The sequence below is a fragment of the Polypterus senegalus genome, chromosome 11, assembly GCF_016835505.1.
Source record: "Polypterus senegalus isolate Bchr_013 chromosome 11, ASM1683550v1, whole genome shotgun sequence".
Classification (NCBI taxonomy): Eukaryota; Metazoa; Chordata; class Cladistia; order Polypteriformes; family Polypteridae; genus Polypterus; species Polypterus senegalus.
Genome location: NC_053164.1, coordinates 22,825,516 through 22,851,886, shown reverse-complemented (window position 1 = coordinate 22,851,886; position 26,371 = coordinate 22,825,516). Strand labels below are relative to the sequence as shown.

The following is a 26,371-nucleotide window of genomic DNA, read 5'->3' as shown; positions in this document are numbered from 1 at the left end:
TGAAAGGAAAACTAATACTGTTAATGGGAGTGTGGTGCCCTGTGCAATGGCACAGTTGCAGTTTCTGACTCTGAGTACCTGGAGCTATAACTGAATGAACAGGGGATGGGAAAATTGAGACACAGGCAATGATGACTGTTCAAATAAAACAGAATTTTGATTTACCCCAGAGGTGCCAATAACTATTTACAGTAATGTCTTGCAAACATGCAGTTCAATGCAAGAACATAAAAAGCAAGAAAAACAAGTGCAGGTGCTATATTCTATAATTAGTGACTCCAAAGCAAAAAGTGATAAGAAAAAAATAAACAAAAAGCTATTTTCTTCCTCCTTCTTCTTCAAGAGATAATTTACGAAGGATGGGCAGAAAAATAATCAAAAACAAAATGTGAAAACATTATGCACAAAGACAATAATGTAAAAATGAGCGCCTACAAACACAGATTGCTTCCACCCAAAACTATACAGAAATCTGAATTAAACTATCCTCACTAATATATACAAACTTCATTCTTCTCTCTGCTCCACCAATTCAGCAGTAAGAAATATCTGCAAGTCCAAAGACCGGTCAAATGACTACCCCTGGCGGTCTGGACTATGGATTTTTACTGCTAGCACTTCTGAATAGCTAATCATTACTTAGTTCTTCAGGGGTCACCCAACAGCAAAGCAATGTCAAGTCGCACACCCTACGTCATCCTCTGATCAGTTGCACTATCCCTATGTCAAACCATCACCTTTCCCCAGGCGACACGTCACACTGACTGCTTGTTCCCCTCTGCAAGAAAGTTAGAATGTGAACTTTCACCTACTTTCACTCAGTTTTTTCTTTCTGTACACACATATCCTCTCCACTGGCAACCTCAATCTCAGCGTTGTGCTCTTTCCCTCCTACACAGGCTTGGGGCATGTGCTTTGCCATCGGGCTGCTTCAATTCGAAAGCGTGACTGTAGTTGAAATAGCGGCATCGGAAACATGTCTTGGCGTAGTGCCTGTTCAAGCTCAAAGAAGCCCTCTGATTTGCAGTCCTTCAGGTCAGTTGGTGACTCACAAGGGGACACCAAACACTGGTGTGACATTGTCCCAATACCGTGTTTACCCTCGCTACAGCGTTAAAATAACAGGCAACTTTTGCCTTTATACCTATTTAACTGAGAGTGATAAGCTATAAATACCTATAAAATTTGCTACTATTACAGTCATATGAAAACGTTTGGGAACCCCTCTCAGCCTGCATAATAATTTACACTCCTTTCAACAAAAAAGATAACAGTGGTATGTCTTTCATTTCCTAGGAACATCTGAGTATTGGGGTGTTTTCCGAACAAAGCTTTTTAGTGAAGCAGTATTTACTTGTATGAAATTAAATCAAATGTGGAAAAAATGGCTGTGCACAAATGTGGGTCCCCTTGTAATTTTGCTGATTTCAATGCATGTAACTGCTCAATATTGATTACTGGCAACACCAAATTGGTTGGATTAGCTTGTTAAGCCTTGAACTTCATAGTCAGGTGTGTCCAATCATGAGAAAAGGTATTTAAGGTGGTCAATTGCAAGTTGTGCTTCCCTTTGACCCTCCTCTGAAGAGTGACAGACAGTATGGGATCCTCAAAGCAACTCTCAAAAGATTTGAAAACAAAGATTGTTGAGTCTCATGGTTTAGGGGAAGGCTACAAATAACTGTCTCAGAGGTTTAAACTGTCAGTTTCAATTGTAAGGAACGGAATCAGGAAATGGAAGGCCACAGGCACAGTTGCTGTTAAACCCAGCAGGTCTGGCAGGCCAAGAAAAATACAGGAGAGGCATATGAGCAGGATTGTGTGAATGGTTACAGACAAGCCACAGATCACCTCCAAAGACCTGCAAGAACATCTCGCTGCAGATGGTGTATCTGCACATCGTTCTACAATTCAGTGCAATTTGCACAAAGAACATCTGTATGGCAGGGTGATGAGAAAGAAGCCCTTTCTGCACTCACGCCACAAACAGAGTCACTTGTTGCATGCAAATGCTCATTTAGACAAGCCAGGTTCATGTTGGAACAAATTGCTTTGGACTGATGAGACAAAAATTGAGTTGTTTGGTCATAATAAAAAGCGCTTTGCATGGTGGAAGAAGAACACCGCAATTCCAAGAAAAACACCTGCTACCTACTGTCAAATTTGGTGGAGGTTCCATCATGCTTTGGGGCAGTTTGGCTAGTTTAGGGACTGGGGCCCTTGTTAAAGTCAAGTGTTGGATAAATTCAACCCAATATCAACAAATTCTTCAGGATAATGTTCAAGCATCAGTCACAAAGTTGAAGTTACGCAGGAGTTGAATATTCCAACAAGACAATGACCCAAAACACAGTTCAAAATCTACAAAGGCATTCATGCAGAGGGAGAAGTATAATGTTCTGGAATGGCCGTCACAGTCCCATGATTTGAATATCATCGAAAATCTAAGGGATGATCTGAAGCAGGCTATCCATGCTTAGCAGCCATCAAATTTAACTGAACTGGAGAGATTTTGTATGGAAGAATGGTCAAATGCTATAGGAGGCGTCTAGAGGCTGTTATATTTGCAAATTGAGGCTTAACTACTGTAAGTATTGATGTAATATCTCTATTGGGGTGCCCAAATTTATGCACCTGTCTAATTTTGTTATGCATATTTCATATTTTCTGTTAATCCAATAAACTTAATGTCACTGCTGAAATACCACTGTTTCCATAAGGCATGTCATATATACTCAGCAAAAAAAGAAACGTCCCTTTTTCAGGACTGTGTATTTCAACAATAATGTTTTAAAAATCCAAATAACTTTACAGATCTTCATTGTAAAGGGTTTAAACAATGTTTTCCATGCATGTTCAATTAACCACAATGCACCTGTGGAATGGTCGTTAAGACCTTAACAGCTTACAGAAAGTAGGCATTTAAGGTCACAGTTCTAAAAACGCAGGACACTAAAGAGACTTGTCTACCGACTGTGAAAAACACCCAAAGAAAGATGCCCAGGGTCCCTACTCATCTGCGTGAACGTGCATTAGGCATGCTGCAGGGAGGCATGAGGACTGCTGATGTGGCTAGGGCAATAAACTGCCATGTCCGCACTGTGAGACGCCTAAGACAGCGCTACAGGGAGACAGAAAGGACAGCTGATCATCCTCGCAGTGGAAGAGCCCGGATCTCAATCCCATTGAGCACGTCTGGGACCTGTTGGATCGCAGGGTGAGGGCTAGGGCCATTCCCGCCAGAAATGTCCAGGAACTTGCAGGTGCCTTGGTGGAAGAGTGGGGTAACATCTCACAGCAAGAACTGACAAATCTGGTCCAGTCCATGAGGAGGAGATGCACTGCAGTACTTCAAGCAGCTTTGATTTTGAGCCTCCCTTCATTCAGGGACACATTGTGAAACATTTTTAGTTTATGTCTTATGGTGTTGACTCTTTTAGTGTTCATACAAATATTTACACATTAAGTTTACTGAAAGTAAAAACAGTTGAAAGTCGGAGGATGTTTCTTTTTTTGCTGAGTATATTAAAAGGAAGTTGCTACTTTGGAAGCTCTGCCAATGATAAAGAAAAATCCAAAGAATTAAGAGGGGCTCCCAAACTTTTTCATATGACTATAAATTGTTTGCAGACTTGGTATGCCACAGGGAGACCATTGCTTGTTAGTGTGGACAGGTGGGTTCCCTCAATGAATAGCAATATTTGAATATGCACTGAGGACACTAAACAGAAAGTCTGAAAGACTGGCACAAGATCAGAAGAGCATTGTAGGTGTGAGTATATGCATATATTGCATGGACCTGATTTCCTTTTCACATGCAATGTGATGAGCTAAAGTTACTAATGATCAGCCAATAAGAAAGGTAAACTCAGAAGATTAATGTATAAATATATATCTACTCCTTTATGTGACAGTTTTACTGCATTAAGTATGTATGCCCAGTACCTTTCTATAATCCGGATACTACATACATACCACTTCTTGTTGTACAGTACATTATTCACATTGCATCTTGCATCGTGCTCTGTAGGAGTGAATGCATTATACATGTGCATGCATTGAAGTAAATGTCAGAATGGAAAAATTAATTTGTATTAAATTAACTTGGCTGCTGCTGGCAATGAGCACAGATCATAAGTAGTAGTTACACCACAACAATAAATTCTGGAATAAGCAATAACTTTTCCAAAATGACACCCCCAATAATTCGGGCCCACCTCCCCTGTCCTGAGTAATTCTTTGGAAATGGCGGACACCTCTGGGCGGCTTTGGAATCAGCACGTTTTATGCAGGAAAGGGCCTTAACTGCTATGAAATTAACCAATCACCAGGTGCAGTTTAAGAATGGAATTGTCAAATGCACTTTGTTTAGTACACAGTGATCCTTTTTCATTATTTTTTAAATAAATCATAATCTGTTTAAAAACATGTAATAGCTTTTGCCGTTTAGAGAGATCAGACACAGACAAATGAGATTTAATGTGTCTAATAAAGCAGTACACATGGTGCACTATAATACAAGGTGCATCTTATACAATGAAGAAGTTTTTATAAGCAGTGCCACATGAGGATGCCTAGGAGTCACGGGGGTTTAGTCATTATTTTCCATTGCTTATTTATAGAGACTAGAAAACTAACAGAATGCCAGGATCGAGCTCCATTATCACCTTGAATATTGCTCACGCTTGTGGTTACTTTAGATAAGTGGGTCCATTAGATTTGGCTGTTGGTTTATAACCCATGCTGTGACTACTACTAGTTTAGTACATGGAGTGCTGACACAATTTAGTGAGTAGGCTTCCTAGTGTGGCGGACAGCAGTGGCCCTTGCCCAGCCTGGACGCCTCTTCTGTATATGGTCCTGGGGAACAGGCATGGACTGAACCGTACATCCCCTGGGACACTGGATGGCAGCCCCCCTGGGTGGCAGTGGTGCCTCGGATTCCCGCAGGGCTCCATGGGAGTTGGAGTTCTCTACAACCATGTTGGGATCCAGGGGTGCCACCAGGGGGCAATGCATTGGTTCCTGCGCCCATGTGGGCGGTTCTTCCACAACACCCGGAAGTGCAGCCGGAAATGGGTCATCAAACACCTGGAGCAGTTCCGGGTAGGCTATAAAAGGAGCCAGCAGCCACCACTCCGAGAGCCAGAGTCGGGAGGAGAGGGAATAAGCTTGCCAGAGAGGAGTGGTGAAGACAGAGTGTGAAGAAAGGAAAGTATTGTGTGCAGTAGTGCTTTGGATTGTGTTGTGGGCTCGTGGGGACAGGGAAGACGTCGTCCCACACAAGCAAAGAAAAAATAAAAGCACTTTATTTTAGTATTGTGCCTCCCGTGTCCGTCTGTGTCGGGTTAAGCACTGGTATAGCACCATCCACAGTCACACTAGTTAACAGAGTAAGAAGACTAAAGTAAAGAGAGTCTATTACAAGAAAAGCAATTGCAATCAAAAGTCAGAATAGTGACTTGGTGTGTTTTCAACACTCAAGCTACTACTGATTCGCTTACAACCCAAGGTGTCCCACAGACTCAGGTTAGGCTTTGGCAATGTGGTGATATTATTGTGACAATATTTTTAGCCTTGACCCACAATATTTTTTCTTTGAGACCATGATTGGCAAATGCTTACCTTCTAGATCTAGGAAATGTTTAATGAAGAAAAAGGAGCACCAAGCTGGTGACTCATTCTTTCAGTTTAGGTGGCGTAATAGTGACAAGCTCGTGTTAGGATAGAAGGTAAAGGTGCCTTGGAACAGGCACCTGCCATCAGGCGTGTTAAACCTGGTGACAGACGGGCATCTACCCTCACATGGCATTTGACTCTTTGAATGCTGCCCTGAAGCCTGTTACTGTAATATTTAATCAAAAGATGACTGTCTAACAGTTTCTTTATTAGTACCAAGTACGCTTGTACCGATAGGCGATATCAATGGCAATCAATGATTGATTACTTACATTGGAGTTGGGCTTTCCTTTGCTGAGAATTTGAACTGAGTGATTAAACACATCACAAATATACAATGCACTTGTATCCTGTTTAAAAATAGGCTAAAAAGCAATGCATTTACGTCCGCTAGGAAGTTTACACGCTTCTTCTTATGTTCAAAATGGTGCACAAGACTGCAGAAAAAATGAAGTTATGGGTTGGAGATGGTGGCACTGACCAGAAAGCAGGAGACAGAGCTGGAGGTAGCAGAGAACCATTTCTAAATGGCCAGAAAACTGTATGCTTATCCCATTTCTGAGTAGAAAATGGGTCTTTCAAGTCCCTCCTTACTGGGACCTGTTCTTACCACAATTAAGCTTATTGTCACACTGTTTCTCAGTTATAGTATCTCTTACTAACTTTAAGGGGGAAAAAGACTATACCATAAGTTATGACTAAGAAAGAAATTTATATTCTATTCAGATTAAGCAAAAACTAATATGAGTTTAACTCAAAACTTTAACTTTCTAAGACTGGCTCTTACAATTAGTGTTCTCTAATTTTAATTCTTATTTATTTTGTCTTATTTCTCTTTCTTCATCATGTAAAGCAGTTTGAGCTACATTATTTGTATGAAAATGTCCATCCATCTATTATCCAATGCATTATATCCTAACACAGGGTCACGGGAGTCTGCTGGAGCCAATCCCAGCCAACACAGGGTGCAAGGCAGGAAACAAACCCTGGGCAGGGCGCCAGCCCACCACATGTATGAAAACGTGCTATATAAATAAAAGTTGTTGTTGTTATTAGAGGGTCAGCTCAACTTGGACGGTTGGGAGACAAAGTCAGAGAGTTGAGATTGCGTTGGTTTGAAAATGTGCAGAGGAGAGATGCTGAGTATATTGGGAGAAGGATGCTAACGATAGAGCTGCCAAGGAAGAGGAGAAGAGGAAGGCCTAAGAGAAGGTTTATGGATGTGCTGAGAGAGGACATGAAGGTGATGGGTGTAACAGAGCAAGACACAAAGGACAGAAGGATATGGAAGAGGATGATCCGCTGTGGCAAATCCAAACGGGAGCAGCCGAAAGAAGAAGACTAACCACATAAGAGGATACATTAACATAAAGGAAATGGTACGATTCCTTGTGCTTCATTTCCACAAGCTTACCAAACATCAAACGAATTTAAAGCGGATCTGATTTAGTTACACAGCTGTGTATAATAAAATGTTTGCAACACGATACTGACATTTATCGTTTAATCGCAAGTATTTGTTATATAGATTGAGCTGAACATAAAGTAGACTAACCAATAAAGTACCATAAACTAGTACTGTGATTTAAAGACATTGAGCTCCATTAAAAAAAAAAAAATAAAACCAACCTGGAAAAACAAAACCTAAACATTCAAACAAAAGTACGTAAAAAAGGTTAAATAAGCTGATGTTAGATACCTTCCATTAAGATGATCCTGGCAGCCACGGACCTCCGAAGAACTGGGGTGTCCACTGTCTAGCAACTGCTGGACAATCTGATTAACATCCAAGATTCTGCCCATTAGGCTGTTCATTTCCTGGTCCAGACTTTCAAACCTAAAAGCAAGCAGGAGAGTACATCATTAATGAAAAATGGAAAAATATTATTTTCACAGTAAGTTTAAATAGTTTCTCCTTTGCAAATCCTGCTTCCAATGTTTGTCTCTCAGAGACTTGTCTTAAATTCAAGATGTAAAAAGAAAATAAAGCCAAATTTCCCCCGGGGACAAATAAAGATCTATGTTATATAGTGCATATCTATCTATCTATCTATCTATCTATCTATCTATCTATCTATCTATCTGTCTATCTCTCTGGTATATAGTATCTATCTATCTATCTATCAGTATGCCTAAGAGTGTACAGGGTACCTTTCCAGGTCATATTTCTGCCCTGGGCCCAATGCAGTATGCATTGGCATTATGTTTTCCAAATGTTTTCAGTAGAGAAGTCAAGCAAAATAACACCTTTTATTGGCTAACTAAAAAGATTACAATATGCAAACTTTCGAGGCAAATCAGACCCCTTCTTTAGGCGAGATGTAATCATTACATCTTGCTTGAAGAAGGGGCCTGAGTTGCCTTAAAAGCTTGCACATTGTAATCTTTTTAGTTAGCCAATAAAAGGTGTCATTTTGCCTGACTTCTCACTACACTCATAATGGCTAACACAATACAACACCCCAGTACTACAAATGTTTTCATAAAGCAAAATTGCTTGCATATATGCAACTGGTCAAATAATGCATGTGTGAACTTCTGCTCTACACCCTTAAAAATACTGATTCTTTAGTGACATTTTACAGTTCTTTACTGGGTTGCATGGTTTCTCATAGAACTAATGCTTGACAAAGCACCAATTCATAGTAGGAAGGGTTATTTGCATATGTAGTTGGTTCTTTGTGCTTTCATAAACTTCCTAATATGTGACAGAAAGCTGAAATCTTTAATGCATAGCAGGCAGCCTGGCAGAACACAAACAGATTAAGAAAACTTGGACTTAGCCTGTGTTATTGTATGCAACAAGGATCCTTTTAAAACTATGACCCATTGATTTTTCACAAATCTGTTACAATTTATTCATGGTTATTTACTGAATGGAGCCTGTTACAAATTTAAATAGATAAAGGTTCTTTCTGGAATATTCATTTTTGATAGGTGTTTTGGAAACCAAAAATGGTTCCCCTATAGCATCACTCTGAAGAACCACTCTGGCACCCTTATTTTTAAGAGTGTATGGAGAGGTATATTGTAGGCACTAGAAATACAGAGACAAAATATTGTTATAAAGTTAATTGCACACTGTTTATGGGTGGAAGGATTTCAGATGTTGCTTTAGCAGATGAACACAGTAAGACATTAATGTATTCGTAGAAATGCAATATATAAATAGAAAACCTTTCATCTGTAGTTTTGTTGCAACTGTTATTAACACATTTCATGTGGTGCCTTCAATGGTATTTCAAAAAATTAAACAAAGAATTTCCTGAAAAAACTACTTTCAAAATTTGGAAATGGGTAGATGACACACCCAGAAGTGTTTCTGAGCCACAGTTTCAGGACACCAGAAGTGTTTCCGGGTGTTACATAAAAGGGGTTACCCGTCTCGGCTCCAGGAACTTGAAAATTGCTGGGAGGAGTGGAGGAGAGGTTGAAAGAAAAGAAGATAGAGTAATGCTGTGTGATATGTATTGTACTATGGTTGTGGTGTGGGGAACACTTACGCTGGGACAAGTTTCCCACAATTAAAGCATTTATTTATTGTGACTTGTGTCCAAGTCGTTTGTGTCAGATGTGTGGGGAGCTGCAGTACTCTGGTGTAAACAAGTGGAGAAGTTGGCAGGACTCCTGGCCATCTGTTATCAGAGACTTTTTCTTTTGTTGTGGACCTCACCCCACTGTTTGCAGAAGAATGGATATGAGTGAAGGATGCCAAGTATCCTTGATCCTGACAAGCAAAAGGGTTGTGATGATCGATCGCCCAATTGTACGGCCTCCTGTTAGATACGCCCCAAGGAAGAAGCCCATAGTGGAGGAGAAAGGCAGAGGGCTGGACACGAACAAATGGTTTGCTTGCTGCCGGTAACCGGGTTGTCCAGCCTCCCACCAAATCGGGGACAGTCACACATAAGGTAAAGGGGGTCCAGACAATACAGGGTCTCCCTTTATCTCATAGAGAGACCCCGACTTCCATCATACACCAGAACAGCAAGGATTCTGCAGGAGAAAAACTAGGTATCCGAACAATGCAGCAGGAGAGCCTGTGCTCTGCTCCATGGTTATGGAGGGACGAGCTAACCTTGGCTGAGCATGGGGATAGGCAGTGATTCCGGTCTTGCTTCTGGACGAGGGTCACAAGGTCCAAGAGGACAGCGACAGTGTTATAAGTGCCATCAACCATGACATGGCTGGAGACGCCGCCTGTAAGCAGTAAAGGAAGATGCTAGAAGGTGGTACATATGCAGCATCTCCCCATCAGCCTGTTTCTATATTTCAGGAGGGAGCCATGGACCGGTCGATGCCGAAAGCTGCCCCTTGAAGGAGGAGAGCCCTTGCAGGATGGAATGCTTTGCAAGGGGCACCACCTGGGAACCTTACCCACCCGGGACACCCACTACATGGAAGAACTATCTCCAGCAGAACAGTAGATGGCAGCCTCTCTGGTTTGCGGCATCACTACAGATTCCCACAGGGCATCTTGGGAAGTGGAGTTTCTCAGCTCAGTCTTGTTGTGTTTTGTGAGTGCCACCAGGGGGTCCTGAAGGGACTGGCAAAATGTACTTTTTCGGGCTCCAGCCTCATCCATTAGTGCTTCCAAACCCCAGTTTTGGGATCTGAAGTGCATCTGGCTGTTACATAAAAGGAGTTACCTGCCTCAACACCAGGAGCCAGAGTTGGGACAAGGAGGAGGAGGATGAAGCTTGCTGGGAAGAGTGGAGGAGACGCTGAGAGAAAGGAAGACAGAGTATTGCTGTGTATTGTACTGTGGTTGTGGCATGGGAAATGCTTAAGCTGGGAAGAGTTTCCCAAAATAAAAGCCTTTATCCATTGCGACTTGTGTCTGAGCCATTTGTGTCGGGTGTTTGGGGACCGGCAGCACCTCCTGATGACCACAGCTGTTATGTTACTCCTCACAAAGGGAATCACACAAATAAAATTTAAAGAGTTTCTGAAGTTAAATAACCATTTGCTAAATGTATTGCAAGTTAATGTAAAAAGTGAGAACAGAGCACACTGTCAATTTGATTCTTGCATTTTTTGATTATGTTGGAAGCCTTGAACTGTCATATTATCAGGAGAAAATTGAACTTTGTGACAGACAGTCAAACTGTACATTTCATGTATTTATGTATCAAGTTGACAGGTATAGAACATAATAATAATAAACAGTTTTTCTACTATAAAGAAAACAGTGCCTTTTATTTTGTAATATAAAGTTTGTGTGGACATTTTTGGCGAGTAAAACAAAATGTGACAAAAGCAAAAGTTAAATGCTGAAAAGCTAAAAGTAAGAATAGAATAACAGACCTTTCTTAAGTTGGGGGTCTTATAATGCAATTTATTTGATTTGGCCTTTGAACCCCATGGTATAATATTGAATCCATTGTAAATAAACGATAAAGCAATTACAGCAGAGTAAGTTCAGATAAGCTTAGACCATATCCAAAGATCAGAAGCTACTGTAAATTAAGTGTGTAAATGAATTCCTGTGTTCCAATTAAATATGTACTGCTGAACCTCATCACAAATAGTTTCCTCTGACATCTCAAATATGTGTGTATGTGTGTTAAGTTAACTGGGAAGTCTAAAATGGTTCCATACTGTATGTGTTCATTTCTCCAGTGATGAACTGAAGTCCCACCCAGGTTTGGTTTCTGTTTTGTACCAAATGCTGCAAGAATACAGGAAAAGAGGGTTTTGGAAATAGAGGTATGAATGGATATTCAAAGTCATTTACAGAAAAAGAGTCTACCTTAGTATTTCATAAATAGAACTATTTTTTATGAAGACTAAAATTTGTAAAACCCTCACTTACTAAATTCATCATTAGGCACTAGACCATCTTTATATACTTGTTTGGTGAACCTAATTTTTCACCAAGAAACACTACCTGTGTGCCACCACCTCCACATCTTCTAGTCTCTCTGGGATGGCCATCTTGTTCAGCCATTGCTCTTTCTCGTCAATCCAAACTTCACATGCATGGACCTCGCTGAACATCCGATATACAGCTAGGGCATCATGTAGCCACTGCTGTCTGAGTACTGCCACATCCACCACCTCAGTGTACAACTGCTCGACTTCTCCCAGTCTGTTCTGGACTTCATCCAGTTCCCGATACTGCACTGACAGGCTAACCATGTGTTTCCTAAGTGCAACAACATTGAGACGATGTTTCTCAATCTCCCCCACTACACTCTTGTGCTTCTTCATCAGAGATTTGGTTGAGTACTCATCATGGCCAAAATCCTCACTGGAGACTAATCGGTAGGTGTCTTGCAACCAGGCCAGGAGGTCATCAGTTTCAGCATTGAATTGAAAGAAATTAAGGGCCTCCTGAAGCCTGTGCAACCTCAAGCTTGCATGGTCTTCCAATTTCTTCCATTGTGCCTTCACATCCATGATCTTCTCCTGGATCTTTCCTGTCCCAAAACATTTCTTATTTAAAATTTGCTTGCCTTTTTTCATGGTGTGTTGCAGGAGGGATCGCCGTCCCAGAAGTTCTCCCGCCATAATTTTATGCTTATTGAGTAGCTCTAGGATGCTGGTCAGATCCTTTCCAAATGTCTGTGTTGCCAAAATAGCATTCTTTTCCCTGATCCAGGCTTCGGACTCTTCCATCTGCTGAAAAAAAGTCCAGAGCTGACGAGACTCCTCAAGCTCTGTGCGCCGCTTTGTTCCCAATTGTTTCAGTTCCTCTAGGCAAGTGTTGACGTGATTGACCCTGTTACAGATGACTTGGGGGTCACACGGCTGATAACCTGAAGAAGCAAAAAAGATTAATTGACCAAAATGATACAACTGAATTCCCACAATATTTATTACTAAATAGATATATTAAGACCTTTAAACTAAAATGTCAAGTTTTTCAACCCTTAACCTTATTTGTAATGACATATGTTTCCATTATAAGACCCTTTAGGAGTCAGCAAAACTTAACACAATCCCTTGATGAACTATTAACTACCATAATAAAGCTTTCTAAAATACTGTGACTCGATAAAGAGAATAAATTGCAAGAAAATCACACGGTAACTGTCTTTTACAAGAGAGCAGAACTACTATCTCAGAATAGTAGCATTGCTAAAACATTTTCAATGTACCCTTACTGTACACAGGACTGAATAATATCAGTGGGTCACTATGGTCTCTAAGAAGATTTGCTTTCATATACAGTAAGTAGCCTGCTTAGGAAGTGTGTATATTTATAATAGGTGGAGTGGTGGCTCTGAGATTAGAGATCTGCACAGGCAATCGGAAGGCTTCCGGTTTGAATCCCGTAAATTCCAAAAGGAACTTTGCTCTGTTGGGCCCTTGAGCAAGGCCCTTAACCTGCAATTGCTGAGCGCTTTGAGTAGTGAGAGAAGAGCTATATAAATGCAAAGAATTATTATTATTATTATATTTTATATATATTAGTGCTGGGAATCAATTAATTGCTTAATTTTTTTTAATCACATAAATTAGTGCATCTGACATTAAAACCTGTAATTATAAAATTAATACATAAAGCAAGAAAAATGATAAAATATGTAGATCAAGAAGTAAATACACACTGATTCAAACATTTAATATATAAATCAACACAAAGGAATTAAAAAAAATAATGGCATAGCTTAAACTTAAGTAATAATATTAAACCTGAAATTTCAAGAAAATACTATTTAGTATTACGTGAATTTGAATGCCTTCATAAAAGGTAAGCTGAAAAGAAGGCAAAAAAAAAAACATAAGAGACGTAAAACCGAGGTCCTGACTCTCTGTGGTCATAAAAGATCCCTGCACATCCTACGTAACAAATAGGGTGTGTATCCTGATGTCCAAGCTAAATTGCCCACCACAGCCTAGTCATTGTGTCCCCCTAATCATCCCCTGTCTCGAATTGGCCATCTCTCTCACCCCTTCAACTCCTAATAGCTAAAGTGTGGTGAGTGTACTGGAGCAAAAATGGCTGCTGCCACATCATCCCGGTGGATGCTACACAATAGTGGTAATTGAATTGGCTCTCCACTCACTAAAGCGCTTAGAGTAGTGAGAAAACCACTATATAAATGTAAAGAATTATTATTATTATTATTATTATTATTAGAAAATACTTTTTGCAGACCAATATGCTGCTGCTTTACATTCTAGACTAAACAAAACAATAAAATTATAACAGATATTTTATGCTACACGTGTTATATGAATGCTGACATTATAAAGATTTTTGGATAGTAAAAAACAAACAAACAAATCTTAAAAATAGAATAATTACTTTTGCACAATACACTTTAAATCTTGACAGAAAGTTATATTTGAAATATTGTAAAAAATACATTGATTACATTTATTATATTTTACTGAAGTGACAGACAATAACCACTAACGTATGTTTGCACGGGCCCTAGTCAAAAATTGATTAAATAAAGTTTAAATATAAACAAAGAATGCACATAATAAATTATTAACAATAAATAATAAGCCATAACTAAATGCCTTAAATGGTCAGAACCTGAACGCAGAACAGTAAGAGTGTGCATCTATTATTTATTGGATCTACAAGACTAATCTAATAATAAAAACACTCAGGATTAAACTGTGCTATTTCAAGACCCCCTGAAGACTAGTGTATACACAGGATAATGGTGATCATGTTTCACAACATACCTCTAATATTATGGCATTCAAATATTAATTTTAAAATAGAGTCAATTTCTAGTTCTGTCAGTTCTACAGAGAACATTAATCAAATGTTTATTCCATTTCAGAGTCAAGATTCTGAGCTTTGATTTTCTTTTTTTTTTTACTTTATGTTTTGCCCTTTAGACAAGTTCATTTGATTTTACAGACCATCTTTTTTGTGGCTCAATCCTCTGTTTTTGGTCACATGACCTTGACCTCGTGGCATGTGACATCACCACCATCTATCCTCTTTAATAAAACCCCTGTGTGCGTCCAGGTGTCTGTGTGTGTGTGTCTTTTGGTGAAGTGCGCATGCGCGAGGCTCGGTGTGACACGCACAACCAGCATAGTGGACGCACTGGAACACACTGGAAGCTGAGCACACAGTGAATGGCGTAGCCGTGGCCGCGCATGATAAGCAAATAAAGGACAGCATTGCTGGGGAGCGTGCTGATTGGGTAGTCGCGGCCGCGCACATAAAATCCATTGCTGGGGAGACGCCACACATACTGCCCTGTGCATGTTTACTAACTAACTATCTACTAACAACATGCCACCCAAAAAAAGGACACATCAAGTAGGACAAAAGACACAGACACTCAAATCGTATATAAGCAACATCTCCTGGAAGAACGGTCAGCTCAGCAAGTAAACATCAACAAAAGAAAGGCTGAAAGGCAAAGAAAAATACGAGCAAAAAGATCAATTGTAAAAAAGAAAATGAGCGTCAGAATATTCCCTGTATTGATTTGGCTCTATCCTCTACTAATTTACCCTTTACCATAAGAAGGCGACAATTTCCAGTTACATTAGCCTTTGCCATAACAATTAATAAAGCTCAAGGGCAAACCTTAGAAAAAGTTGCCATTTACTTGCCAGAACCAATATTCAGCCATGGTCAGTTATATGTTGCATTATCAAGAGTTAGAAGTTTTACAGATGTTGTTGTCAACGTTGTAGATGGTCCTGAACAAGAGTGTTTACAAAAAATGTTGTCTATAATGAAATTTTATTGAAAAATTTCCTGAGGTAAAAAAATAAACCATTTTCCTAAATATCTTCTTCAGATATTGTGTATTACAGATTGTTATAAAGTTTTACACTAAGGCAATATTAATTATACTTACTGTATTGTCATATACGTTTCTATTTTATTTTTTATATTATTTTAATTTTTTGCTTCTTGCAAAAATATTTTTAACAAAAAAATTAAGACAACAAACAGAATTGAGGTCATTTAATGCCATTTAATATAGACTGTTCCTAATAATGTTTATGCAATACTGTTCTAGCGCCCGTTATTGTAACGGGCTTAATGTCTAGTAATCATATAAAAGACAGCAGCATTGTAGGACAGACTGGCATTATCCATTTTGCTAGCCTGGGGACCAAATCCTGGCTTAGCAAGCCACTGCCAGACACAATTCATATTAGCTTCTTTATCATTGGGGCATCTTTGGATTGTAACCCTTGTGGATTATCTGATCCTTCTAAAAGGATGGGCTTACATGTACCCAGGAACACAATGACAAGAAGTCCACTACTGGCTTTAAAAAGTCATTGCTTCCTCCATCATGCTAACTGCCCAGTACTAATAGGGTGAGGCCTTAGTGAAATTGGAGCAACTCCATCTACTCCAAAAGAGTAATCTGGGGCAAGCCGAAAAAAAAACCTGAAGACTATCTATAACAGGAGTTGAACAAGAGGTGCCATTAATCCAAACCTTGCTAAGACAGCAAGTATTCTGAGTAGAGGCAGCCCGTATACAAAAGGTCACATGTTCATCTTGTATAAACTAGCTACCAACTGTTCATAAATTGTTCACAAAACAGATTTTGCTAGCAATAACAGGACTGGCTTGGTGTGTTTGAAAGTTAAAAAGAAACTGTTGTACCAGAAGTTGCAACCAAGGCGAAGATGGAGAAAACATCATTATCAAAAGAAAGAAAGCATGCTGAAGATCCTTCCACGTGTCTGGACTGTAAGTACACCAAGTGTGATTCAAGGAACTATTAATTCTAACTTAGTAGACAAGACAAAGCCAGCTCAATGAATTGTAGCATTGGTGTAACTGTAACTGAAAGGTAATAACCTTTTTGAAAGTTTTAGCTGTGTTATACAATTCTTCCTAAATCCAGTAAGAAAGTGCAGAAGAGCAACTTTCAAACTTGAGAGTTTGTTAAGCCAGAGCAGAGCATGGCTGGGAGTAACTAAAGGCAATAGAAGCTTCATAACCTGTTACATGAACTGAAAGATCAGAATTCATAAGCTGTGTGCCTTTTTGCAATAGGAGAGGAAAGATTTATCTAAGCTAAGAGACAGAATGTGTAAATTATGTGGCTTTTTCTGTGGAAGAGAAAAGCACAACTAATCCTTCTGCCATCTGCTATTATCCTTGTGTTATAAATAAATTGTATCATTTTCTTTATTGCAACAATCGTGTCTGGGTTATTTGTGAAAGTAAGTCTATCGCCACGCCAAACGACAACAGAGAAAGTGAATGCATTTTTCCTGGCTCGGCAGGAAAAGCAGATAACTAGTTTCTAGAGTAGTGTTTCCCAACCTCGGTCCTGTGGCCCCCCTGTCGCTGCAGGTTTTTGTTCCAACCAACTCCTGTTTTTAATTGGACTCCTAGGCTAATTAAGTGATGGGTTATTTCCCAAGTTCTGTGTTTTCGGAACAATATAGTAATTCAAAAACTAAGTTTGGTTAAAAAAAATATAGATATATAAAAATTTACCAAGCAGTTAAATGGGAATAATTTATTTTGCTCTTTACATCTTGATTTTCATTCTGCTTTTCTAAGTTTTCTAATTGTTTAATCAATCCATTATTTACTAATTAGTGGGTCTGACACTAAAGTAGTTGCAGCTTTTGATTATTCAGTGTGTTGTTTGCCAGCGAGTCTGCTCTGCTCATTTTTAATTGTTATTAATAAGATACAACGAAAGGGAAAAACTGCACAGAGAAAGGGCAAAATATAATGAAATCAACAAAAGAGAGTTAAGCATTTAAATCTAAAGCAAAAACAGAAATATTTCTAAATGTCTCATAAATGTAAAAATCATGCTGCTGTGCTTTTCTGAATGTAGAATAAAACAAAAATACTCCCAGCTAATTAAATGAGATCAGCGCTATCAGGTGTTGTCACTGATTAGGAATCTGGTGGGAACAAAAAGCTGCAGTCACAGGGGGTACCCAGGACCGAGGTTAGGAAGTACTGGTCTAGAGTAAACAGGGAGATGCAAGCACAAAGTCAAACAAATGAAAATAAAAATAAACCAAAGCAACCAAAAACGCGGACGAGGGGCAAAATATGCAGTCAATAACAGGCAATAATTTCAAAAACAATGCAAGATTTGAAAAGCAATCACATGAAATGTTTAAAATGTAGATACTTTTTTTATCTGCAAATTGGATAAGGCCCAGAGCATAAGGCTGACCTTTTATCCCATCTGCAGATTAATTAAAGGTAATAACCCCGGAGGCCATGCTCATAAAAACGCAGGACGTGAACCTCACAACAGTACACTAAACAGCTTCCCTAACAGGAGAAGGCTACAAAACCTCTATCTTCAGAATAAATCATGACAGCGTCAATGCAGACCTTTTCCGATTTGTAAGCATTGTTCAAAAAATGTATAGATCTCTTCTTATTTCTTGCCTCCAGACTAGGAAGTGAAACAGAGGACCCTTACTCAACCTACATTTAATTTGGCATCCCTTGGGAGGCATCTTATTGATTATTTTAATTAAAATTACCAGCATTGCATAAGCTAAAAATGATAATTAACTGAGCAATCATAAAGCCCTTCCTACAGCACACCACTCTGGTTATAGTAGTTTTGTAGTAAAACACAAAAAAATCTTGGATGTGTATTTAGTGATTTTAACAGGGTGTAGCCGCTTTGCGTAAGGTGAAATCAGGCACGGGTAAGACGCGTGTCAAAGAAATCTCTCAGTCCAAAAGTTCGTTTTAAAAATATTTAGTGAAAGTTAAAGGCAAATAATCCATACAAGAATAAAAAGAAAAATAGTTACACACAAAGAATAAAGGCAAAAAAAAGGGAAAAATGTATCTTCTATAAACTTAGTTTTTCTTATGATGCTTTGGTTACTTCTGTACTTAAAGGTTATTTATTTCTTCTTCTGTATGCTTTAAACATACGGTTCAAAACTTAGATCTTTTAATTTACGAGTTACTTTACACTCAAAAGACCCTTAGGCCGTTGGCGCTTAGATATGCGCCAAGCTCAGTGCCGTGCATAAGCACGAACGCGAGCATAAAAAGAATTCTTTCAAGGACACGGTTAAAAAACCGTATGCCTCTATACCTTACACAAGGTAAGGCTAAACACTTACTAAAGAACATTGTTTACTCAAAAACTGTTAAGAAATGACAGGAAAATACCAACTCAATTCTATTCACGGGGGTTTTAGAAACCTCCCATATTTTATGCATTATCATCTAGTAAATATTCATACATTTTATAGAACTAGGAAAATGGCTCTTACACAGGGTTTAGTTTCTTTTAGGGTTATAGGTGTTTTTTTCTGTATTTTTGATTGTGAATTTTGACAGCTATGTTCTTGTTTCTTTACCAGTACTTCTACCAGGATTGTACTGATAAAAAATATTTTTTGCATGCTTCATAATACTCTTCCATCTTGTAATCACTTAAAGGTTTTAGGTTTACTGTTTCCTTTACTCATAACACCTTGCAGCTGTCCTCCTTATTATAATGTAGTTAAGAGAATTGTAAGAGATGACCTTACACAGTATTACACTGTAGTTTGATGACTATGGGCTATATCCTTATTGTTTGCAAATAATATTATGGGGTACAATAAGAATCTGTCCTTGAACATGGGTCACTGATCTTGAAGTTGGAGACAAGAAGACAGTGATGCGATATCACCTACAATTGAAGCCTGAAGGTTCAAAATAGAAGACTTAACCTTTATTTATTCATTACCTTCCATATTTGTGAATTTGAGAGCTGCCACATTAAATGTCTGCACACGTTCAGCCTGTACTGATATATCAGCTTCTAGCAGGCCATGTTTCTGAAGCAAATCTTCAACTTCCAACAAGTGTTTCCCATAGTCCTTTGATAGCAACTTCACCTGTAGAAAATTGCAAAAACAGAATTAATTATTGTAAAATATTGTGACCTTCTGCTAATGTATTTTGCAAACTTGATTAACCCATAGAGATGCAACATGAGGTTACTTACATTCAGTAATAATAAGCATATTGGTGTACTAACAGAAATAACCCTGAAAAGATAATTTAACTTTTCATGGCAAGCAGCTGGAATAACAACTAACAATTCCTCAGAAGAATCAAAAACATATAAAAAAGGACATGACAGGCTCAACAGACAGTTGATCAGTTATACTTGGCTTTAATACCTGGGTCTCAATATCCTCCTCCTCTTGAGAAAAACTAACATTAAACTTACGTGAAAACAATACTATCATTTAGTCAGCTTTAATCAAGTCAATAATAATATTGTTTTGGTTAAAAGATAAACTAATGTAGGATATATCAGCTAAACTCAACTCCATAACAGACATAACAGGATATTGCTCCACCCATTTTGAAATATTCCCATTGTGGACGGGTGAATAAATGCTGGGTGAGATCCAAAAGTGTTGGGGTACCAACAGAGTCGCCCCTTTAAATCTTTTGGTGTTCGCAGTCACATGGCTGAAATAATGGCAATGCAGCCTGCTTGTTTCAAAACTTGCAGCTCTTGAAGAGCGCCCAGTCACAGGGAGCTCCGTCCTTTACCAGGTTCAGGTCCAAATGAGACGCCAACATCATGAGGTGCTGGACTTTTATAGCCACTTTGGCGGAAAAGGGACGGGGTTAATTTTTACCTCAATGGCCGACTTGTCATTGCTACAGGGGAAAGGCAAGACAAGACTGTTAGTGACAGCACCCCCTCTCGCCCAAACAGGGTATTGTGATGAGCCGGGATTTTGTTCCTCTGACGTGCATGTTTGACACCACTGAGTGAAAAAAAAAGACTAATTGTACTCGTACTCTATGTTTAAAAATCCTCTTAGAGTGGCAACTTTTTTCCTGAAAGCATTTCCTAAATAGAACATGCTTGCTTAAATAACACAGCTGTCATGATTTTATTTTTCTAATTTTGTTTTCTTTTGAAGATGTCAATGTTCTTATTCATTTTTTTAATTTGACTGTTGTTTTTTTTTTTTTTTAAGTGTGTTGTAATTGTCAGTTTAATTGTATGGAAAATTATTTGTGGCAAAATTAAATGCAATCAAACATATTAACTGCATTGAAATGCAATACAAATGCAAGTGGGCTATTTAAAATAATTCACTAGTTTTATCTTGTCATAATTAAAAACTTTTCAACCAAATGACAGAGATTTATTTTCAAGCTGAAGATATTTTTTCTGTTCATCAGTGTCAGAAAAGCCACTTGACAGGCTGTCAGTTAAATCACTGGGCATATTCATACATACAATAATTAACATGATATATACAGTATTAGCACAGTAGGAGCATAAGTAACACATTTAGGGCCTCCTCAACCATAAAGTTGGAGGGGAATGCCCACTAAACTGCAGAATACACTTCTGGGACACCCTGTTAAAAAGTGCGTTGTGAATTGCGGCAAAATCCTGCACTGCAAACGCTACACCCACAGAGCTTCTTCCTAATACACCCGCCCCCAGTTCCTCCAGTCCGTGCATTTTAAACCACCGCAATGGAGAGCAAAAGACCTGACGTTGAGCAAAAATAAAAAGCTAAAATTGCCTTATCGATTTAGGAGTTTTGTAGTACAAGGGAACTAAAGCTTAAATGATACATTTGCACATTGTAATGACAGACAAACATATACACACACAGACCATCAAAGCTACTGGGCCCCACACATCTGAGAAGTGCTTCTGTTTGCTATGATATTTTTCATTTTGACTATTATATCACTGTATGACATAATGATTGCAACTAGAGTTTAGCTAAGCATTGTGGTCTGTGGGTATACAACATAGATAGATAGATAGATAGATAGATAGATAGATAGATAGATAGATAGATAGATAGATAGATAGATAGATAGATAGATAGATAGATAGATAGATAGATAGATAGATAGATAGATAGATAGATACTTTATTAATCCCAAGGGGAAATTCACATAATCCAGCAGCAGTATACTGATACAAAGAAACAATATTAAATTAAATAGTAATAAAAATGAAAAGAATTAAAATAAAATTAATGTTCGCATTTACTCCCCCGGGTGGAATTGAAGAGTCGCATAGTGTGGGGGAGGAACGATCTCCTCAGTCTGTCAGTGGAGCAGGACGGTGACAAAAGTCTGTCACTGAAGCTACTCCTCTGCCTGGAGATGACACTGTTAAGTGGATGCAGTGGATTCTTCATGATTGACAGGAGTTTGCTTAGTGCCCGTCACTCTGCCACTGATGTTAAACTGTCCAACTTTAATCCTACAATGGAGCCTGCCTTCTTAACAAGTTTGTCCAGGCGTGAGGCGTCTTTCATCTTTATGCTGCCACCCCAGCACACCACCGCGTAGAAGAGGGCACTCGCCACAACCGTCTGGTAGAACATCTGCAGCATCTTACTGCAGATGTTGAAGGATGCCAACCTTCTCAGAAAGTATATTCTGCTCTGAGCTTTCTTACATAGAGCATCAGTATTGGCAGTCCAGTCCAATTTGTCATCCAGCTGCACTCCCAGATATTTAAAGGTCTGCACCCTCTGTACACAGTCACCTCTGATGATCACAGGGTCCATGAGGGGCCTAGGCCTCCTAAAATCCACCACCAGCTCCTTGGTCTTGCTGGTGTTAAGGTGTAAGTGATTTGAGTCGCACCATTTAACAAAGTCTTTGATTAACTATCTGTACTCCTCCTCCTGCCCACTCCTGATGCAGCCCACAATAGCAGTGTCATCAGCGAACTTTTGCACGTGGCAGGACTCCGAGTCATATTGGAAGTCTGATGTATATAGACTGAACAGGACTGGAGAAAGTACAGTCCCCTGCGGCGCCCCTGTATTGCTGCACACGATGTCAGACCTGCAGTTCCCAAGACGCACATATTGAGGTCTGTCTGTAAGAGATAGTCCACAATCCATGCCACAAGGTGTGAATCTACTCCCTTCTCAGTCAGCTTATCCCTAAGGAGCAGAGGTTGGATGGTGTTGAAGGTGCTAGAGAAGTCCAAAAACATAATTCTTAACATGTTAAAAAGCTGCGGCTAGTTTCTCATGGCATATTTGCATTTCCATTTAGACAGTCAAATTTCTTTAGTTACTTGTTTAAACATGTAGTCAGAAGGTAGATGCTGTGCAGCGTCATCTGTGCATCTACTAGCATTGACAGGCAGATGCGTTGATTTAGGTGTTTTGAGTACTGAATACTGCATCTCCTGTGGCTCTTTGTAATCAGCATTCTTAACAGCAATTCTTTTCACAGAATTTAACACACTATTTACTTCAAATGCAAATTTTCCAGTTTATATTTTTATGAATAAAGCTGCCAATTTTTTCAGGCTTACATCAGCTCCTACAACAGCATCATTTATTTGTTTAGCACGTTGTTGTGGTGTGAAACTTTGGATATAAGTTGATAAATATTTTGTATGTCTTTATTTGTATCTTACAACACTAATATCTATCATTGATAAGAACAGCAATGGTTTGATGGTTAAGAAGCCCCCCCACCCCTTTAAGGACTGAGTCTCTTTGTAATTTTACGACAGGGTTGGGGGAAGTGCCTGAAACCAGTTTGGCAAGTGATTCTCTGCAGGGCTTTCTAAGTCAACCACCACAGGAAAGCCAGACTACCTAGCTGGCAAGCATCAGCTGAGCAATTGGTTTTGGGGGCAGGTGTGAAAATTTGATTATGTGCCCCATTGGTCTGAAGTATGGCTATTTGGGATTGGCTTGTATCCGAAGCAATTAGGTACCACAATGTCCTATTGGCTGTAGAGTTTATAGGGTCTATACATTTGCTTGCCTTATCCCTCCCTCTTTCTCTTACAAACATCACCATGAAGAAGCATCTCTCTGTCACACTATTGCCATGAGGAGCACAACTCGGCAGCCATATTGAGACAGGCATGCGACCTGTTCTGAAGAAAGCTGACCAAAAATTATGACTTAACTAGAGATATTTAAAGTAACTACAAGTCTGTGTGCCGCCTGAAACTACACATCAGCATTCATCAGGTTGTATGGTTGCCAGTATTCACTTGTACTTTTCATATTCTTATTATTTATGAATATTCTCAATAATTTATTATTTAAAGTGTAACTTAACTCCTACTTGCCTTTTACTACACCTAATTGCCTGAGGTTATAAATGTAGAATGGAAGGTGGGGGAGAAGTTATATGGTACAATACCTTTTAAACAGTGGTAAGTCTGTGAGATCTGAGGCATTCTGACAAAGGCTACACATTAATAATACAAAAGGGGAAAGTAGAGTAGTATATTACTCTATCAAGACAAAACACACATTTTCATACAAATGATGTAGCTCAAAGTGCTTTACAAGATGAAGAAGGAAAAAAGAAAAAATATAAGAATTAGGCAATACTAATTAACAAAGAATAAAGTAAAGTCTGATGGCCAGGGAGAACAGAAAAAAAAAATCCAGAGGGCTGGACAAAAAAACAAAATCTGCAGGGGTTCTAAGGCCATGAGACCACCCAGCACCCACTAGGCATTCTACCTAACATCATGACCTTAAACAGTCCTCATGGTCCTACACTATTGTCATAATGCTGAACAACAGAGAGCACACACAGTGCCTATGACAACGTATTGTTCACATCTACTATTCATTCATTGATGCTATCGAATGCCAATGTATAAGCTGATTCTACAGAAAGATTTTTCCCAGGCCTCACGTTATGTTTATTTTTAAAACATGCAATTTCCTCTCTGCACACACAACACACATTTATATAACTATTATAGGGTTTTTTTATGAGACTTTTCATCTCTTAACAGTTCACCATAAACAGAAACTTGCTCTCCATCCAATCAGGTTAAAAAGAGCAGCTCTGATCTTTGCACTTGGAATATAATAATCATCTTTAAACACCGACCATGATTCTTGTTTATTGTGTCCACACCAGTGTACACAATATCACCATCCACTCAAGACACAATGACAGACAGTTTGTACAGTAAGAAAAGCACTAACGATTGTTTTAGCAAGCCAGACATGCACGTGAACATGTTTGTACCGTGTCGTTCAGTACTGGACATTTGGTTCGGAGCTAATTGTGATCCATGTGAACGTAGTCTAGATTTAGCCATGAATGTTACGTGCATAAAATTTTTATACTCTGGTTGTCAGTCAGCCGAAACATTAGCAAATAAAGTGACACTTGACAAGACACAGTGTGCCTTCTCTTCTTTATTTGTATGTGTGAGGCTACTATACATTAAAAACTCAGTTTCCTATTTGACTCCATAACAGAGCCGTAACTTAGCAACTGAATTGGCACATGTTCAGTTCTGCAGCCTTGAAAATATGGCCACTGTAAACCCAGATTTTGAGGACTGTGCTCCTGTTTGGGAACATTTCAGCTTTCCAGTGAACCACAGTAGCAGTGGGCAAAGACAAGTGGATAAGGCAAAGGCAGTGAGCTGGTGTTCTAACAATTTGTGCTGTCTTGTCAAAATATGCTACAGAATATTTACAGGTTTAAAAGTTAAAATGTCAAAAGGAACATAAGGTTTTCCTGGTATTATTCACCATCGGCCAACATTTTTTTCTAAGGTTGCACAAGTCAATGGGTGCAGTGATGTATGTGGTTAAATGTATACTGTGCATGCGCATAACAGCTTCAGAGCACCTTTCAATAGGTGGCATGGTTCAATAGAACACTGGCATTGTTTAACTCAAATCGGGCATATTGCAGGCAGTATTTTGAACATGATTACTCATTTGAGACAACATCATTTAAACGTATAACCAGTACAAAGAAAAAACAACGGAAATCAAACACTGCTCCTCGTGGCACTTAAGCAACCTTTCCTGGGCAAAAGCAATAACAAAATCCATAAGTGTTTTTATCTCATTGGATCTGCGACCATACTTCGTTGAATATAATACAGGTTTTAAAAACATGTTAAAAGTGACTGAGCCCTAGTATGACATTTCCTCTCGCCCATATTTCATCCGGTAAGTCATACCAGCCATTTCTCAACAAGTATAAGCTGTAGTTGTGCATAATTTATCTGAGGCATCAGCCCTTGCTCTTACTACTGATGTGAAAAAATGAGCCCACATATCCACATATTGTCATACTGCAAAGTGCCATCTTACTGAACCTGCTACCCTTGTCCCAAGTTTGAGGGGTTTTTTTTCCAACTGCAAAAAACATAGTTAGTGTCAGCAGAGCTATCTTTTCTGCAGACAATGTGGACACATGATTTTTTCTTTAAAACATGAGGACAGAATGAATCAATAATTCTCTACGTGCTGTACTTTAAAGGATTTATATTTTACTATTACAGTAATCCCTCCTCGATCGCGGGGGTTGCGTTCCAGAACCCCCCGTGATAGACGAAAATCCGCGAAGTAGAAACCATGTTTGTGTAGTTATTTTTATATATTTTAAGACCTTATAAACTCTCCCACACTGTTAACATTATTAGAGCCCTCTAGACATGAAATAACACCCTTTAGTCAAAAGTTTAAACTGTGCTCCATGACAAGACAGAGATGACAGTTCTTTCTCACAATTAAAAGAATGCAAATAGATCTTCTTCTCTTCAGGAGCAGAGAATTTCACAGGGAGAGAGCGAGCGCTCGCAAAGAAAAGCAAACAATCAAAAAATCAATACTTGTGCTTTTAAGTTTGCCGCGGCATTTTTTAGAGGAGCGTCAGTATCTTCTAAGCAAACAGCCCCTCTGCTCACATCTCCTCCGTCAGGCGCAGAGAACGTCAGAGAGAGAGAGAGCGATTAAAGCAACAATCAAAAAATCAATATGTGTGCTT

General features: G+C 39.0%; 1 protein-coding gene across 1 annotated transcript in view; it reads right to left on the bottom strand.

The window, feature by feature from the left end:
* Nucleotides 1-26,371, bottom strand: part of LOC120538737 (spectrin beta chain, non-erythrocytic 4-like) — a 461,881-nt gene that overhangs the window by 294,345 nt on the left and 141,165 nt on the right. Inside the window, exons 15-17 of the mRNA XM_039768162.1 lie at nucleotides 19,320-19,470; nucleotides 11,570-12,440; nucleotides 7,379-7,516 (exon numbers count right to left, since the gene is read on the bottom strand). Coding sequence (XP_039624096.1) covers nucleotides 7,379-7,516; nucleotides 11,570-12,440; nucleotides 19,320-19,470 — 1,160 coding nt within the window. The remainder of the gene's footprint in view (nucleotides 1-7,378; nucleotides 7,517-11,569; nucleotides 12,441-19,319; nucleotides 19,471-26,371) is intronic.